Here is a 19279-nt window from a genome sequence, read left to right on the forward strand (position 1 = left end):
CCCCCGGCTGCTGCGCTGAAGGGAGGATGCAGTGGGTTGATCTGACCGTCGTGGCCCTGCTGGGGTGTGTGTGTCTGTCCTGGGCGTCGCACACACACCCCACCCCTACCCCCACCTCCACACACACCCCTCTGGTCGACAACTCGGAGGAGGAAGTGGACGAGCCGTGCTTCGACCCGTGCACGTGCGAGGTCAAAGAAGGCGTGTTGCACGTGCACTGCGATGGGCGGAGCTTCACCAACGTCAGCCAGGTGTGGTACCCGCGTTCCGGCGCCTCGTTTCCTCTAACATCCTGCTCACGCCTGGTTCTAAATGCTAAATTCATATAATTAATAAGATAACTAATCGGACCTGTAATTAATCATTCAGGTGTCGCACTCGTGGGTCCGCCCTTTCAAACTCAACCTCCAGAGGAACTCTCTGAGGCGTCTCTATAGCAACGGGTTTCAGCACCTTGGCAACGCAGTGTCGATAAACCTTGGCAACAATGCACTCCAGGACATCCGAGTGGGAGCTTTCCACGGATTGGCCAAACTGAGGCGCCTGTACCTCCACGAGAACAAGCTGGAGGTCTTCAGGAACGACACCTTCGTTGGATTAGAGGCTCTGGAATACCTCCAGGTGGGCTCAGGATTTTAATCCATCTGATTACGCGTGACGGACAGGTTAATGACGAAGTCGCCCCAGATTAGAGTAGATAAGAGTCGCCATAACATGAAGTCGTCGACGGTGGGAGTCAAAGAATCATCACAGGATCCTTGTGCGCCTCCAAAACGGGGACCGACTCGGCTTCCCCTGCTGCATTTCAGCCTGTTTTTCCCAATTCCTGCAATTATAAGTTCATCGCATTTCCTCCTCTACCTGCAGGCCGACTACAACGTGATCAAACGGATCGACAGCGGCGTTCTGAGGTTCCTCTTCAAGCTGCGAGTTCTTATCCTCAATGACAACCTGATCCCCGTCTTGCCTGCTCATCTCTTCAGGTTAGTGTCTGAATATTTCGGCTGCTTGAAAAAGCTTGTGAATTACTGGCGAAACCCGATCTGAAGAAACATCAGCGTCAGACCCAATTAGCCAGTCGCTACTGCTGTTGGATTAATGTTTCTGTTTCAAACTATTGGATTAATCATCAGATTTGGGGGAAAAAACAGATTTCTCTGTTATTTTCACTTACCATCCCCTCCTCTTCCTGCCCCAGATCTGTGTCTCTGACTCATCTGGACCTGCGGGGGAACCGTCTGAAGAGTCTGGCGTACGCCGGGACCCTGGAGTACGTTGGGCGATCTCTGATGGAGCTGCAGCTGGAGGAGAATCCCTGGAACTGTGGCTGCGAGGCGGTGCAGCTCCAGCAGTGGTTGGGTCAGATCCCCTACACCGCCGTGGTCGGGGACGTCACCTGCGAATACCCCTTCCACCTTCACGGCAAAGACCTGAGGGAAATCCCCCGGAAGGAGTTGTGCGCCAACCTTCCGGATAAAGAGTTGCAATCCGAGGCGGGCAGTCCGTCGCAACCCCAACATTCACCACCTAACACCAAACCCAACTCCCATCCTGGGCGAGTCAGACCGACCAGACCTTCATCCATGGTCCACGGCTCCCGCCAGAACACCCATCCCTCCTCAACTTCCTCTTCCTCAGTGGATCACAAAGACAGGGAGAGGCATCCGAGGCCGACTCTACGGCCACGGGCCTCCAGGATATCCCCTACGACTCGCTGCACCAACCACAATCCCCCTGTGGCCGGCTACCAAACAAGACCCCCCATACCCATCATTTGCCCCTTGGGATGCACCTGCAACCTGCACATCACGGATCTGGGTCTGACCGTCAACTGCAAGGAGTTCGGCTTCCTCAACGTGTCCCAGCTCACGCCTCGGCCTCTCAACGGCCGCAAGCTGTACCTGAGCGGGAACCTAATCCAGAGAATCTACCGAACCGACTTCTGGAACTTCTCCAGCCTGGACCTTCTTCACCTAGGGAACAACCGCATCTCCTACCTCCAGGAGGGGGCCTTCTCCAGCCTGACCAGCCTAAGGAGCCTCTTCCTGAACGGGAACAACCTGGAGAGACTCAGCCCCCACATGTTCCTGGGGCTGCAGAATCTACGGTAGGATCCTTTACATTGGGATTACCGCTTTTCAAGCATCGCCGCCTTTGCTGCACTTCCATCAAATTAATAAACTGAACCCACTTGACAGCTTAGGTATTGAGAAATTTGTTTATTACTATGTGGATATTAATTTCGCTGCACTGCCGGAGTGGCACCCTTTAGAACATTCTGATTATTCTGAAACGAAGGGTGCCCATTTTCTTCTGGGGGCGTTATTTGCTTTATTTGCGGTGTAAGCCTGGAATGAGTGACGACGTGAAAATGAATGGGCTTTTTGTGCTTAAATACAGAGGTGTTGATAAGGCGACGAGACGTCAGAATGATGCCAGGAGTTTGATTTTTATTATAAGGAGGAGACGTCTGAATGATGGGGGTGTGTCATTGTCAGATTAAGCTCAAAATAACACGTTTCAGCACATTGAATATCCTCCATCTGCTTTAGTGTTCCAGTGCACGATCTCTCGATTCCTCCATAAGGTTCGTCTGCAGAGCCATTAATATGACTATTAATCAATAATAGAGATCCTCTCAGGGCATCCAAAAAGTCTTCCTCTTAACCTCTCGTTAGCCTTTGTTAGCGACTCCGCGGCGAACGAGCCGCCATTCAAACCAATCCACAGGAAGTAAATCAGACATCTGGCATTCAAGACGGACACCTCCAGCCAGCCTGGAGATTCTTAATTCAATTCTTAATTCAAATCAGTTGATCACCACTGTCTCTAATCCATCACCACTGCCTCTAATCCATCCATCATGTTTGTCCTCACCACTGCCTCGGAACCGTCCACCACCACTGTCTCTAATCCGTCCATCGTGGTTGTCCTCACCACTGTCTCGGAAACGTCCATCATTACTGTCTTCACGACACTGTCTCTAATCCATCCACCAAGGTTGTCCTCACCACTGTCTCTAATCCTCACCACTGTCTCTAATCCTCACCACTGTCTAATCCATCCATCATGGCTGTCCTCACCACTGTCTCTAATGTATCATGGCTGTCCTCACCACTGTCTCTAATCCATCACGGCTGTCCTCACCACTGCCTTTCCCCTTCATTCTATCAGACTATCAGAAAATCTCCTTGATGTTTGACCAGCCTCACCTCCTAGTCTCCCTCCAGGTCTTTGGTATGTCCTAGAGCTGCTGTAACACTCCTCTCCTCTCTTTAGGTACCTTTACTTTGAGTACAACAAGATCCAGGAGATCGATCCGGGGACCTTCGACTCCATGCCGTCCCTCGAGCTGGTGTTCCTGAATGCCAACCTGCTGCAGAGCCTCCCTCTGGGCGTCTTCTCCGGAGTCAATCTGGCTCGTCTCAACCTGAGAAACAACCACCTCCACCAGCTTCCCATGGCGGGCGTGTTGGAGCACCTCAACGTACTGGTGCAGGTCGGTGCGAAACCCTTTCACAGCATTACCGACTGAGTTACACGGCGGGCGCAGGCGTGAAAAACGGCTCCAGATCTTCCAACACGTCGGAGTGAGAATGAGTCAGATTGTCAGCTGGAGGGTTTTTGGCGAATTGAGGCCGAACGTGAGGTTTATTGAACGAAAAAACGGAGATGATTGAATTAGATCGCCCCTGTTGATTTACTCAACCAAAAATGTGCATAATTACAAGGATAATGTTGGATTGGAATGTCAAACGGCGGGATTAAAATAACTGATAGTTTGTCACATCGCATTATCACAGCTGGATGAAATAAACAAATCGTCCCCTCCTACGTTTCAAGCGTCTGGCAGCCCCCTGGTCTCCTGGCCTGTGGCACAGCTGTGGTTTTCCTTCCATCATCCCGTATCCTCTGTTGTCTCCACAGCTCGGCGATGGCATGTGGGACCACGGTTGCGCCTCAGGTATTCTAATTGGAAAATTGTAATTGACTCGATTTGCATAAGCAGTCTTCATAAATCAGGAGCTAAAGTGGAGAACACCTCAAGTTTCTCCAGAGCTGGTTGTAATTAATGCAGCTCTCGGTGAATAGACTACCGGCAGACAGGATGTGTTAGATTCACTGTTTACGTCAGACCTCACCTCGCATATCTGACTGCAGCATTGTGCGACTGGATGCTGTACACAATGTGCCCATTAGAACTAAACCTGAGGCATTACAGTTTCTTTTTTATTATTATTTTCATCCTTCCTCCTCTCACTTCAGCAAATTTAGCTTTTTCATAGACAGCCGGAGTAGAATGAGGTAGAGGTGGGTGTGGATTAGCCTGGATGTCATTGTGAATTTCCAATTTTGCGTCGCTCCTTGAAAGAATCCTGATTGTAGGTAGGGTAGTGTGGGTGAGGCTGTGCGGTTCAGGGATAGTCTCTGAAGGTTTTGCACGAGGGAAGGAAGACGCTTGTGCAACGGAGTGGAACTGCATTGTGTTTTTGTGCCGTTGCCTAGCCTCCCCCTCCGGGGTCCAAAAAAAGTGTTAAAGCATTCATCAAACGACTGCAGCGTAATCACCAAACGAGGTGCCTAACATGAGTGGAATTCATTCATTTACCCGCCTGTTATTACTCTGGCAAATCCACACCGGCGCCGCCAGAGAACCGCAGGAAATAATATGACAATGAAATCACCTGTTGACTTCCTGCTTGGCCTGCTTGAAGCCGGCAAGGGGAAGTTGGAGGGTTTTTTTTTTTTTTGGCATCGCCGTCTGATTTTGCAGCCAAAGTTTGCACAGTAAAAACCAAAGGGTAACGCAACGGGGTTGACACTTGCAGCTGGTGTAAAAAAAAACACCAAAAAAAAAACAGCTCATTTTGATAATGATGAAGCTGCAGCAGGCGAGAGTACAGCAGTCATCGTCACCGCCGGGTGAAGGATTGTACGGTTGCGTCATCCCTACGTGGAGCGAACTGAAGTGTCAGAAGCAGCGATGAGTGTTGCGTGAGGTGAACCGGCGCCTGAGCGGATGCCAGAAATATGTTCCGGGATACATATGTCGTTCCGGGGTAAACTCAGAGGTTGTGCCACTTGGCGCGTCGCTGCCAGCTGCGATGAAGACTCTCGCACACAGTCTCATCTCACCTCGTGTGATGTCGGGTAGAAACACAATCTGCGTACCGGTAGGATGAAAACAAGTCAGCGACAAGAGTTGGAATGTTTTCAGTTCGCTGCTCTGCCGCCTGTTAGCTTAACGTAGCTTAGCGAAGATTAGGAGAAAGACAGGAAAACATGATTCTATCCACAGACAACAAACTAGACGACTGGCACCTCCAAAGCCCGCCTTAATTAATACATCCTGTTTGTTATGTCGTCTTGTGCTTATGTTGGTTTGTTTGAAAAATATTTCAAAATGTCACGGGATTTGGACGAAATTTTTTTTTGCAGATTTTGAACAAAGAGTTTAAGGTAGATTGTGGTTGACTCTCAAGAAGCTACATCCAGTTCCTCCATCTGTGGAGTCATATTTGTGTTAATAAGTCGTAAACAGCTTGTTATAAACACGTGGTTTTAAATGCTAGCTGTGGGTTTGCTTAACTTGGCATGAGGCAGCTCTGGATACACTAACACCATCCTGGCCACGTCAAAACACCGCGTGTTTACATGTTGCAAATGCATGAATCAGACGTGTGTCAGGTCTCACTTACCAGACACTTGAGTTTGAATGGGAAGAAACCGCCTGGAGATTTCCAACAGTCTCTCTGTCGACCGTCTAATATCAAATTAATTTCAATTTCATGGATCAATTTTAATAAATTTGTAAAAAGCTAAAAAAACAACACTTATTTCATAGAGAAATCTGTTATAAACAGGTCGCTGCTTGGCTGCTAAGCTATCCTAGCTACGCTAACTTAGATTTTAACTGAACAAAGTAGTTTCAGAGATGCGAACAACTGAATTTACGTTAGCTTTTACGTCTTAAATTACTGTTTGACAAATAAGGCCTGAGAATTTCCATTTCTAATGTTAACAAACTGAGTTTAAGACGAACTTCCTGTTTTTGGTGAAGGACTTCCTGCGTGTGTGTGTGTGTGTGTGTGTGTGAGGGACTTCCTGTCTCTGGTGGATTAGTTCGTGGGGTCCTTCAGGGTCGATGCTAAGGAGGTTAGCCGCTGTCAGGTAGCTCAGACTGTCCAGTCGAGCAGAACTGATGTCAGTCTTAATGGTGTTTACACCGATTTGATATAATTTAATTGAACTCTGGGAAATGATTAACGGCGCGTCTTCTGCTTATGGACGAGTCTCAACTGGCAGGTTTATATCCTTACACAGTAAATATCTCCCGACCACAAATCAAACCAATGAATATGTTTATGCCCTGAAAACAATTGTTATATTTTTTTGCGACGATCAGCCAATAATTCACTTAAAAGTACAGAGTGCGGCGAAAACATCATCGCAACGGGACCTCAATAAACCCCACTCCCCCCCGAAACATGAGGCTTTTAGAAGTCGTGGATGTTGACCCGTCTTTTGGCAGGAATACCGATGCATCTTTTATTTCAAGACGGACGATGGACGAGTCTCGTTATTTCTAATTTAGTAAATGCCAATAAAGTCCGTTTAAAAACATGCTGCCCGTAAAAGGAGATTAAATATAATGTAAGCAGGGTTTCAACATATTCTGTCAAAATGTTTTATATAAATTGAATTAATTTACCTTCCTTGACTTATTCTAATAGTGATATATTCATTCCAACATAATTTTTTTGGCATTTTGTGACATAAAATTGTAACTAAAAAGGGGGATTTTTCATTTTACAGTCGTTTAAAGAGAAGGAATCCTCTTGAAATCTATTATGCACTTTCTCGTGTTTATTTATTTGTTTGTGAGGTCATGTTTACATCCTTGGACACCACTTTTAGACTATCTTAACACAGAAGGTTCAGATACGTATCGCGGGCAGGATTACAAAGTCGGCGTTTGTTTCCTCCCCCCCCACCCCCCACCGGAATAAAAGATCAAGTGCTGCTTTCAAGATCGGCCGCAGCTCCTGAGTTCAAGGCCGAGATACCAATTCCACCGCTGACGACGGCCTCAATGGAGCAGAAACTCTTGGTCTTTGCTCTCTGCTCTTTACTGCGGCTATTCCTACAGTTACATTAAGCACAAACGGCTGGATAGAGCGAGTTCAAGTTGATGTCTGCTCCGGAAAAATATAGGAAATCTATCTGAAGTTGAAGTCGACGAGGCAGGCAGAGTGCACTACCAAAGTAAATTACAACACTTCAAAAAAAAAAAAAAAAAAACACAAGAAAAAAAAAAAAAACAAGCCTCCACTGTAATCCACTCCGCATCGCACGCCGATGAAAACTAACAGTGTGTGATTATCCATAACTGAATTGCTCTGACTCGCTCCTCTGGCCTGAGCGATACGGCGCCCCGTGAAGGTGATTCTCCCATAAACACGTTTACTTGGGGAAAAAAAACTAGAATGATTGCGTGGCGTTTCAGTAGCGAGGAAGAGGAGGAGGAGGCCTGGCGCGGGTAAAAAAAAAAAAAAGCTGCTTCTATCGACTGTTTCTGGGAGCTAAGTGGAGCATCTCTAACGCCTGGCAGGATGACACTATCTGGGCAAAGTGGTCAACCGGAGCATCCCGCGTTTTACCCCTACCCCCCACCCCCCTCGCCATGTCATGTCTTTACAGCTCTTGAGTAAATCTTGGTCCACCGTCGCCTGATCTCTGAGCCCCCCATCATAATGGTAAGAAAACCACAAAAGCAAATTTACTTGGCAGATTCCACCCAAAAACAGATTCCATTAATTCAGGCTAATCGTATTATCTGACAAAAGAGGATTTTTTTTTGTGTGTGTCTCCCGAGCTGAGTAAAAACCCCAAGCAGCGAGGGCCGCGTAGGAAAACGCTAACATTTAAAAACTGAAGTGCGCTTTGTGTTAATGATGCCGCATCATTAACATTTTTGTAAGTGGGGTTTACTACAATCCTTTGTGTGCACAAAAATACACGCACCGCAACCGTCTACGTGACTAACACCTGTCAGGCGAACTGAAGGGCTATAATGTCCCACACGACAAAGAGGGCGACTGATGGGTTGACAGGAAATCGCACACCGGGCAACCAGGTGTACGATTGTTGGAAACGTTGGGCAGATGCTCTGAAAAGACACACACACACACACACACACCCAGGATTGGCACGCAAACAATATCTGGAATAAAACGCTTCAGGAATTCCAAACAGATGGAGGATTATAGCTACGATCACGAAACTGCAAAATACAAGCTGACATTTTGACGGTGGAGTGTTTATTTTAAATGTCAGTGGTTTTTTTTGTAACGGGCGTTCGTTCTGAATTTACGGCCCCTGTTTTTTCGCTGAAACTGGGAACATTTCACTTCTCCGTGGACACTTCATCCCATCCGGCCCCCCGCGGCAGATTGTGTTGCTACTCGTCTATCCGGGCGCAAATATGCGAAGATCAAAACGCAAACGTAACCCCCTAAAACGTAAAGGAGCATCCTGTTGCGAGGCGATGCTGAATCATCTCGAAAGGCATCCATCTCCTTTCTGCGAGCCAGGGAGAAGGCCAAACCGAATTACCATGACAACGTTTATGTATGCAAGCCCATTGAAAGTGTGACAGAGAGAATATCAGCTCTCATTGCTGAAGATACGGAACAGATCGGTTCTGCAGACAATGCCGCGTGATGTAAGTGATTCCCTTTGTGCATAATCTGCTTTCGCCTTTTCACAGAGTGGCAAAGTGAATATTTGAGTTTGTTTTAGGAACAGAAAATGATTCCGCCGGCAAGCCTGCTGGATTACGGCGAGGCGGGTGGGGGGTGGTGGTGGAGGAGTTGCATCACAACACCTGCTTTGTCAAAAAAAAAAAAAAAAACGACAACGTAAAATCCAACCGGTCCTTATTGTTACGGAAAATTCCCATAATCCTTTGCGCCACTTGTGCGATCGGGTTCTAGATAGAGTCAGATGGATGCTGCGGCGCGTTGAGGATGATGTCATCAGTCAGGACTGACCTATTTTGGCTGTTTTTTGGTACTTTTGATATTTGTCTCTATATACCACATTAAAAATGATTTAACATACCCATGCTTGGTATGTTTATCTTCAGCACACCTTCAGCTATATGAAGAGATAGTTATTACTTCCCTATAACTTACTATATTGACATATTGGGGCAAAATAGACACAAGCAAATTCGAAAATGGAAAATTTGTATTCTATCGCACATAAAAACCACAAATATGTTCATTGAATTGATTTTGAGCTCCAAAAAGGTTGCCATAGGCTTCTAACATAACTATATACAGTTTGTGTCACCTGTGACACTCTTCAAAGGAGTTTTTCAAAATAAGACACAGTGCAACGTGAAATGCACGACATGTTTGCATCACGTGACAAAATGAACGAATCGTGCCTACCAAAAATCCACGATGAGGTGAAGTCACAAGTGTCGATGCGCGAATGCTAGATTAACGCTAAACTATCTGTCCAATCATGGCAGCCCAGGAAGTAGGAGTGTTTCCCTCCATGGTGACGTCACACTTTGGCGTTTTGTGTTTCTCCAGGTGGACCTGCAGCAGAACCCATGGGAGTGCAACTGCGATGCGGCGCCGCTCAAGCGTTGGCTGGAGGGCCTCAGCGCCGTGGTGGTGGTCGGGGAGGTGGTCTGCCATTCCCCGGAAAAGACCAAAGGCGTGGACCTCCGCTCGCTCCCCATGGATCTGCTCTGCCACGAGCTGGAAACCTTGGAGGAGAAGGAACAGGAGGAGCAGACGGCCACCTCGGCGGCGATAGACGGCGTTGTTTCGGTCGGGTACCCCGGAGGGGGACTGGGCCCCCTGATCCCGACGGTGAAGGATTCCATCCCTCTGTCGGTGTTGGTGCTCAGCCTGCTGGTGCTGTTTGTGTCAGCGTTCTTCGCCGCGGCGGCGCTAATCGCCTACGCCTTGAGGAGGAGAGACAAGCTGCCGTTCCGTCGCCAGGGAGAGGTAGACTTGGCCGGCATCCAGATGGAGTGCGGGATCTTCACCGAGCAGACGCACCACCACCACCATCATCACCACGGTCTGCCGGAGACACCGCCTCCACCCGCGCCTGAACACAACCACGTCTACGACACTATCCTACCCGCGACGGCGGCGCCAAAAAGTCCCAACCCAGGCGCCACATCACACGTTTGCGGCAATCCGGTCTACAAAGACGAGCTAGACGCAACGCAACGACAGTCGCAAACGTTCCCAGCTTCCAAAGATGGCGATGGCGGTTACAGCCCCGCCGCCGCTGCTGCCGCCGCCGAGAAGGACCGGGAGTGGACGCTAGAGGTGTCCTCAACACCCATCAACACTATCTCCGGAGCGATGGGACCCCTCGCCGGACTCCACAGGAACGGCATCCTCTGCCCGACCGTCATCGACAGCCAGGGCCCCACCCCCAAGGTGGAACTGGTCGACTGCCTCTTCAGACTCCCGGCGCCCGAGTTCAGAGACCTACCAGACCGGTACGCCAGACCGCCACCTCGCTACCCTCACCCCGAGGACTCCCAACATGACGCCAGACCGGAGCAGGTGGTGGTCACCACCGCCAGCTCGTCGGCGGGCAGCGACATCAGCAGCCAGAGCGATCCGGCGGCGGGAGAGCAGAGAACCCGACTGAGGACCACGCCGGACTACATGGAGGTGCTGGACCGTTCATACCAGTTCTAAGACTCCAACGTCTCTCCTGCTGCCCTTCCTCTATTGTCTCCTCATCATCTCCCTCGCTGGAGTTGAATCATTCAGTGACAATGAATCCTGTAAGGGGGGGAGGGACTACTCTACACTCTGCGTTTATTCCTGGATAACAAGCTGAGGTCAGTCTTTGTTTGTTCCCCCCACCCACTGGTGAATCGGTTGGCGAGGATCGACCCCGATCCCAGAAAAGTACCCGCCGGAGGCCAAAACTTCCGCTGCAGCTACCACAAGATATCTTCCTTCTATCAAGCCTCGCAATCACAAATCACCGAGGCTCCGTCTGGATTGTGAGCGCCAAGACGAACGGGAAGCGGCGGCAATGGCGGGGCGTTGGCGATAGTAGACGTCGACGGTCGTACTATCGCAAAAAAAAAAAAAGGCAATCATGCGGAAATGAGCCGGGTGGACGTAAAGGAAAGAAACGATGCAAGAGTTGACTGAAAACAGCCAAGTGCCTTAGCAAAGAACAGCCAGCAAGCGTGGTCGATGCTTATTTTTCTATGAATACAGATCTATTTATCTAAACAACGCGGTTTGACTAGCGATGGACGCCAACGGAGACCGAAAAAACCCAATCAGAAGCCGCCGAGTAAATGCATTCCCTGGATGAGCCAAAAATAATGATGTACCCAGTCGATATTGGAGTTGTTTGTATGCAGTTCAGTTCATTCACATCTCATCCAGTTAGCTTCGTTTTTTGGCTTGCCATGGTTGAATTTTTATTAATTTTTTTTTTTACAGGTCCGGACGAAAGACTCGCGATTTGTGGGTTCGTTTTTACGAAAAAAACAAACAAAAAAAAAAAACGGCGCGAAAGGTTTTTGATTTTACTGCGGGAAAAAGGATTTTCATTGGATGCAAAGACAAAACCCGAGGGGAGGCTGATCGCACATTTAGGAGGACATTTTTTGGCAAAAAGGGAACGCGTTTGGATTTTCTTCATCAGCCAGACTTAATATACCCCCCCCCCCCAAAAAAAAGTTTTATTTCACAGGACAAACAGAAGTTGTTGTGTTGATTTTTAAATATTTCTCAGAGGAAAACTGAACAGCAAAAACACACACACAAAAAAATGGACACAAACCAGGATGACTGTAATTTCCTTTTTTTTGTTTTGTTGGGAAAAATGACTGACACTTCTATCAACTATCAATTATTATCTTTTACGGAGGAACCTTTTTATGCTTTCATCTCCTACCAATAGTCGAGACAGTTGTGAATATATTTATTCTTAGTTTTTGTGTGCTGAAGCTCTCCTGTAAGGGATCATGTTCTATTGATGTATAGGATGATTCTGCATCTGGTTCAGCCTTCTTACCGCCAACCCACGAAATATAATAAAGGGTGCTACATTCAAAAAAAACAAAAAAAACCGACTCTGGCAATGGCAGCTACTGCAATTTGTGGCGGAATCGACACGGGGCACATGTCCTGACCCCCATAAACGCACATTTCTATGGCGGTAAATAGTTCATTAAGGCGACGGCTGCAGGTGCGCGCAGCCCCGTAGGCGCGTCCACATCGCCTGCAGGAGCAGATAGACGCTAATAGAGTTAAATCTGTGCATTAAACTTATAGGATCAATACCATTTATTTGTAAAATGAGGACATGTAAGTCTAGCAGCCCCCCCCCCCACCCCCCAGGGCTATAATTGTGGATTGGTCCATCTATGATTTTCTCCTCTAGTTCCCCTTCCTTCTTCTTCCTCTCCACGTCTTCCTCAGAGAGGGATGCTGATGTGTATGCACAGGTAGCTGAAGCCTATTTATGGTGTGTGTGTGTGTGTGTGTGTGTGTGTGTGTGTGTGTGTGTGTGTGTGTGTGTGTGTGTGTGTCTCCATCCTCCTGTGATGAGTACACTCCTTCAGACGCCTCCACACTCTCAGCGCTCAGAACTCAGAGATAATCCCCCCGTGGGTGCGTTTGTGTGTGTGTGTGTGTGTGTGTGTATGTGTGTGTATGTACTCACAGGGGTGTGCCTTTGTTTGTAGGTGTGTGTGTGTGTGTGTGTGTGTGTGTGTGTGTGTGTGTGTGTGTAAGTGTGTGTTTAAGGGAGTCCATCCTTAATCCTCTAAGCTGTGTAGTTCACTCACGGCACATCAGCACCATTGTGTCTCCAGACAAAGACGCCCAGTTTAAAACTAAATGCCAGTTAAAGCAACAAACGTCTAATTATAGCATCATCCTCTCTCCATCCTTTTTACTCTTTCACTCCTCTTTTAGTTTATTTATTTATTTATTTTTATTTTCCTGCAGAATCTCTACTTTGGACTCCATCCAACTCCGCCTGCGTGTGTTGTGTGTGTGTGTGTGTGTGTGTTGTGTGTGTATGTGTGTGTGTTGTGTTGTGTGTCCGCCTATCTTGACAGCTTTGCCATGGTTCATGTGTTTGGGTCCTGTCAGAGCTGCCCTGTCACTGTGTGGAAGAAAAAAAAAAATCATTCACTTCCCAGAGTCGAGGATGAAAGAGTCTTTAGACTTCAAACGCCTGTGGGGCCTCTGTGGCTGAGATTGCCTCTCTCTCCCCCCCCACCCCCTCCACACACAACCCCCCCACCGGCGTGTCATTTATTTCTCTCTCTCTCTCTTTTTTTTTTTATTATAAAGGAGTGCGGCCGTGACATTGGTTAAGTAGGGATGGAGGAAACGCGATGCGGAGCCGGACAATTAGCCTGATTAAAACAGTCATTCCGCGTAATAGTCTGAGCCTGAGCGAAGATGCGCTCTTGGAGTGTGTGTGTGTGTGTGTGTGTGTGTGTGTGTGTGTGTGTGTGTGTGTGTGTGTGTGTGTGTGTGTGTGTGTGTGTGTGTGTGTGTGTGTGTGTGTATGTGTGTGTGTGTAAGACATGAAACCGCCTTCTTCTTCTCCGCATAAACACGCAGAATATTAAAAATGCACAGTCGGGCATAGTTTGATGTCGGTGAAAGGAGATCTATTTAAAAGTCATGGCGCATAGCTGCGGAAGCTTTTGGTGTGTGTGTTTTGGGGTTTCTTTTGGCCGTGACAAATGGAGCTGACCGTCGCTCTCAAACGCGCGTCATCCATTCCCAAAACGTGTGCGTAAAAAAGAGTGAGAGCGCAACGCAAAGTCCATGTCTGTGCGGGTGTTTTTGCGGATGGAACTTTTTTTTTTGCGCAACGCAGCGGAGAGCCGGGATGTTGTTCGGCTGCTCTGCATTGCAGTGATCGGCTTCACTCTTTTCCTCTCTGCTCTCACCCACAGACAATCAGCGGCTCTCAGCAGACAACATCAGCGAGGGGAATACCTACAAGGAGAGGCAGAGAGGGTGTGTGTGTGTGTGTGTGTGTGTGTAGGGTGAGGGGGGGTGGCTGGAGGGAGAGGATGATGAGAAGGTAGGGGAGGAAGAGAGGGACTAAAGACGACAGAGGGAGATTTGAGGGAGGATGGTGGAGATGAAACGAAAAAAAAAAGGGGGGGGGGAGCAGTGAGCGGGTGTTTCCAGGCTTAAGGCTGTTGGAGGACTTGTTAATTTGTGTGTGTGTGACGAGGGGTTACACACACACACACACACACACACACACACACACTGACACATATACAAGTCAGAGACGCACAACTTTACCTTTACGCACACATGCGGTGGCGCACAGCCCCGCCAACACTCCCAGCGCAATTTCACATCTGCCAAATAGTTATGACGCCAGTTTCCGTGCCCCCCCACCCCCACCTCAGGTGTAACGTGACAATGCTTATTTACATGCTCCCGAAGCGAAATGGTGGATAATTCAGCGGGGGGGGGGGGTTCGGTGTTATTCCGGTAAAGCCGACGCGCGTCTGTTCCCGTGTCATTCCTCCGGTAAGCCGGTGTGGAGACAGTAAGGCGGCAGGAACCGGGACGTTACCGGCGATGAAAGCGTCACGAAAGCTCAAAACGTGCGCGCGTACCTGCGTGGGCGTGCACGTGTTGGAAAGGTGTCCCTTTGTCAGACATCAGCTGATTGGAAAACAAGAAGCGATGACACTACAGATGGTTTTTTAAAATTATTTAATTTACCTATTTTTCCGCTATAGGCGTATTTGTCGCGAGGATATTGGAATTATTGATTCCTGGATCAAATTTTCCGCTTTTTAAATATTCATCTGAGATGTTTTTTTTCCTCATTAGGACGCCTCGGGATCCGCGTCTCTGAACTAAAAAAAACTCACCGTTGATCGCGCCATAAATCGTGAACGCGCCTCCGTGCGCCGCTTTTCCTCCCCGGCCAGGAGGATTTAGCGCCTACCCCAGCACCAGACTGGCTGCCACCCCCCCAACCCCCCACCCCTTCCTAACTGCCCCAGCTGGTGGCTTTAGTGCCGGGAGGCAGCGGGCCTCACAACTTCACTCCCCGTTTATGATAAACTTAAGTCCGCCTTAATCTCCGCCTGTCGCCGCGTGTAGAACCAGTGTTTGGCTCAACATGTTTATCTTTCCTGGGGAGGGGGGGGGGGGGGTAGGGGGGTACCACACCAGCTTGTGGAGATAAACCACGATGCCCCCCCCCCTCCCTCTCTCTCTCCCTCCCTCCTAGAACCGCCGTGAACCTGCGGAGGGCGGCTGAGGTCGTGCGTCTGAGCGCAGGTGCGTAAAGCTGAAAGCCGGGGTGCCCCCTCCCCACCCTGCGTTACGTTTTCATCACTACAACTAGGAAATCAAATATTTTAATGCACTTTTGATTTACTGCAAGCTGTCAACCCGAATTTTACTTCATGCAATTTATTTTTCCTATCGGTTCAACAGATATTTCTGTTTGGGGGTTTTTAAAATCCACGTTGTGGATCTGCAGGCTGAAGTCGGGCGTCCTTCTCCATTTATCCCAGGACTGGAATGTTCAGAATCTATTAAATTAATAATAGTTTCTGTTTTTATTATATTATTAACGCTGTAGTGAGCCCTAACTCATTAAAAGGAACTTTATCCTGCATTTCTTTGCAGCTCTTCGACGGCGATCCTCGGATCGGTCGCCGACGTACCGTTTATTCCGGAGCAGCTGTGTTAGCCGTGGCCTTTCACCAAACTATCCATCATCACACAGTAACAAGAGCATCGACTCCGTATCGACTTGAACTTGAGTGATGTAGCACTTACCAAACATTAGTTAGCCAACCGACACACACAAACCAAATCATTAAAGCTCCTGCGATCAATATTTATATATTAGCATCTGGTAAAATGACTTTTAGTCACGTGTGCGGAGTCGGAGTCGTCATCGTCGCCGCCGGTGATTTATTGCTCGACCGCCGCAGAATCTTCCAGCTCATTATTTGGATTTTACGACCTTTGACTTTAGTGTTTTTGTTCATTAAGGCGGCCCCCGTCAGCCTGCAGCTTCTCGACCAATCCAGTTCCTGTTTTTGACCAACTTTTTCAGACTGGAACTCTTGGTTTGAAGGGTTAGACGACCGTCACGGAGGGCCATCGTGGCGTCGCACGCCGCTGCATCACGCAAGTGAATTCATTTCACGCTTGACTTTGAAGCCTCGTGTGCGACGCCGCTGCGTTGGGTCGCATGGAGCTTAAAAAAAAATCTAAAATACTTCCAAGTCTGTTTACACAAAATCCTGCTGATTTTTGTCCCGTTGGATTCCTTTTTGCAACAAGAACGACGTCTTTCCACGGCTTAGCGTGGCGACAAAAGATAAAATAGTCGCTGCTGTGCTTTCCAGAGTTTAAACCCCCTTGCCTGCGAGTCTTGCTAACTGTTGTGAGGGGTTTTTGCTGAACTGTGCGTTTTATTTGTTTGTGGTTTAGATGATTTCCACCAATCCGTGTTTCCAAAAAAGAAAAAAACAACCCAGAACGCTGTGAAATAGGAGTGTAAAAATGTTGGTAGATGCACACTTGGGGGATGACAAAAGGCATTTTGGTTGTGACAGTTTAGGAGCCGTGGCTCATCCTGGGGAGCTGCTGTTTATGTGAATGCATGCATAAGAAATGGGACTGAATGAGCGCCGGCTGCTACATGCGCCGGCCGTGGAATGGATCAGATCTGCTCTCAAGACTGCCTACCTCTCTCTCCGACGGGGGACTCGTAAAAGAAAGCCCTACATGAAATCCATTATGTTTAATTCCCCAAATCCGTAATACCCTCAGCGGTCTTAGTCTCCATCCCATTCTTATATAAATTAGCTTCCTCGTCTGTGGCAGACGGAGCTTTCCCAGTCGACACCCAATGCCCAGAACTCCTCGCTTCCAGTCGGGCGGAATCGCCGTGACGACGCTTTGGCTGCAACTCCCTGAAGGAGTTTTGGGTGGAAGACTCGTTCATTTCTGACGGAGGGTTTGATTTAAAGTTAGACGACTGATGCTCAGGTCTGATCCTTGAATTTAAAGATTACTTACCGGTAAACAAGACAAAGTCAGGCCTCCTTTAGGCTCATATGTTTACATTTTAGGCAGATTTGAACTTGTTTAAATTGAATTTACTGATGCTGGTTCACCTCCAGGATCTAATAAAGAGTTTTGTGAATTGCGCCCCTACAAGTCTGGATCCATCACATCCAGGAATATTTTAGGAAGTTTACCACCGTGGATGAATCTTTAACGCGGTCCGACCGTAGCGGATTGCGTTGTCGCTGACATATCCTGTGGCATTTAGCAGCGGGGGCTCCCCTCGCCGGGCGCCATTGTTCTCGACCCAGCCGTGAGTCTCAATATGCAAAAGGTCGCTAAAGCCGTGGAAACAATCATCATCTGAAAAGTCAGCGGTAAACAAACTGCTGAGCTGTTAACGAGACGGGCGGCGCTTGTGTTCAGCTACACAACCTGAAAGTGTCGCACACTCGCTTGGTCGTGTTCGCAGCACAGAGCATTTGAAAATACAATAGGACACAACGCGGACGGACACAATACCACATGACATGACACATGACCAGACATCACAGGGCATGACACGACAGGACATCACATCAAAAGACAGAACATGACATGATTTGACATGAAAAGACTTGACATGACACAACACAACATGACACGACACGATGTGAAATGACACAACAGGACAGGACACGACATGTAATGACATAACACAACATGACATGACACAATATGACATCACACATGACATGATAGGACACAACGTGCATAACATAAAATGACATGACATAACTTGACACAACAAGACATGACACAACATGACGTGACACAACATGACGTAACATGATACAACATGACGTTACACAACACGACGTGACACAACATGACGTGACAACATGACATAACACAACATGACACAACATGACATGACACATCATAACACAACACATGAGGTGACATGACACAACATGATGTGACACAGCATTTCAAGTTAAAGCAGACATTGTACAACACCTTCAACATGACACCTCCTTGAAGCAGGTCAGGTGGTCTTTGCTACCGTTGGACAGTCTATATGCTAAGCTAAGCTAACTAGCCCCTGGCTACATCTTCCTACGCAGCATCCCCGCTGTCGCCCGCTGGCATCAATCCTCTCATCTTAAAACTCTGCCAGAAAGCGAATCAGCAAAATCTCCAGAATTGTGGAACTTCAGTTTTTCCGTGGGAGCGCGGCTGCTGCCTTCTCGGGGGGGGGGGGGTGCATTTCCCACCAAGACACAAAATGAACTTGTTATTTTGAGGGCACACAAAGGGAACGAGGGGAGGCGATGCTTCTTTAGTGAGGCTCAGATGTTTTTATGGCCTCTGGTTTCTGTCTGTCGGTCGGGGCGGGGCGGGGTGGGGGTGGGGGGGCATCTGTCAGAGGCTGTTTTCTCGAAAGTGATTCTGGGACGAGGACGAGCGATGCGATCCGGCATGCATGCATGCATGTGTGTGTGTGTATGTGTGTGTGTGTGTGTGTGTGTGTGTGTAGGTAACCGCGGGCGATGCACCACCAAGTTTCCAACCAGGAAATAAAAACAACATTCCAAAGAGAATAATGCAGCAGGAGGAGGAACCCGGTTGTGCTCGGGTCCCCTGGCGTCGCTCGCTGGATGGCGTGTGGCGGCCTGCATTTACCGTGTTCTGGTTATGTACACATGCATGTCCTCCAGCACCACAATGAATCACACACACACACACACACACACACACAGATAATTAGTGCCGGGTCCCCACAGCAGCATATTCCACAGAACACAATGTTTTACTCGCTCTTGTGTGACATTAATCAGGGGGGGGGACTTTTACTGTTTTAAAGCACATTTTTTAACCTCCATGCTGATTCTCTCCTCCCTTCTCCTCTTAAACGCTACAACTTTCAAACACCTCCCTCTGTAATTATTTCCTTCCTGTCACCCCCACCCCACCCCACCCTATCGCCCCCCCTTCGTTGTATTATTCCTGCTTCCATCATCATCATCCCCACCCACCCCCCCCCGTCGTTACTTCTTATTTAATCTGGTTTGGTTTTTACTACGCCTCCCCACCCCTTATTTCCCTTCCCTCTCTCCTCTGTCTGTCTCCGTTAAATGGGAGCGTTGACCCCATTACGGAACGACGGCGCTGCCCGGCCGAGGAGGAGGAAGAGG

At 48.4% G+C, this 19279-nt stretch overlaps 1 protein-coding gene across 1 annotated transcript; it reads left to right on the top strand.

Annotated features, from left to right (window-relative positions):
* The first annotated feature begins 222 nt into the window (after positions 1-222).
* Positions 223-11743, top strand: LOC137611280 (SLIT and NTRK-like protein 3). Its single transcript, XM_068339385.1, has 6 exons — positions 223-264; positions 370-621; positions 688-983; positions 1199-2107; positions 3280-3499; positions 9606-11743. The coding sequence occupies exons 1-6, from the start codon at positions 223-225 to the stop codon at positions 10740-10742; spliced, it is 2856 nt and encodes a 951-aa protein (XP_068195486.1). The 3' UTR covers positions 10743-11743.
* Positions 11744-19279: the final 7536 nt, after the last annotated feature.

The sequence above is a fragment of the Antennarius striatus genome, chromosome 17 (assembly GCF_040054535.1).
Source record: "Antennarius striatus isolate MH-2024 chromosome 17, ASM4005453v1, whole genome shotgun sequence".
Taxonomy (NCBI): Eukaryota; Metazoa; Chordata; class Actinopteri; order Lophiiformes; family Antennariidae; genus Antennarius; species Antennarius striatus.

What these genes read in the sequence shown, in the direction of transcription:
- LOC137611280 (XM_068339385.1), top strand. Translation starts at nt 223, where the DNA reads ATGGGCGGAGCTTCACCAACGTCAGCCAGGTGTGGTACCCGC. An exon ending in AGGCTCTGGAATACCTCCAG is followed by an intron (nt 622 to 687) that starts GTGGGCTCAGGA and finishes AAGTCGCCCCAG; the next exon opens with ATTAGAGTAGATAAGAGTCG. An exon ending in TTGCCTGCTCATCTCTTCAG is followed by an intron (nt 984 to 1,198) that starts GTTAGTGTCTGA and finishes TTCCTGCCCCAG; the next exon opens with ATCTGTGTCTCTGACTCATC.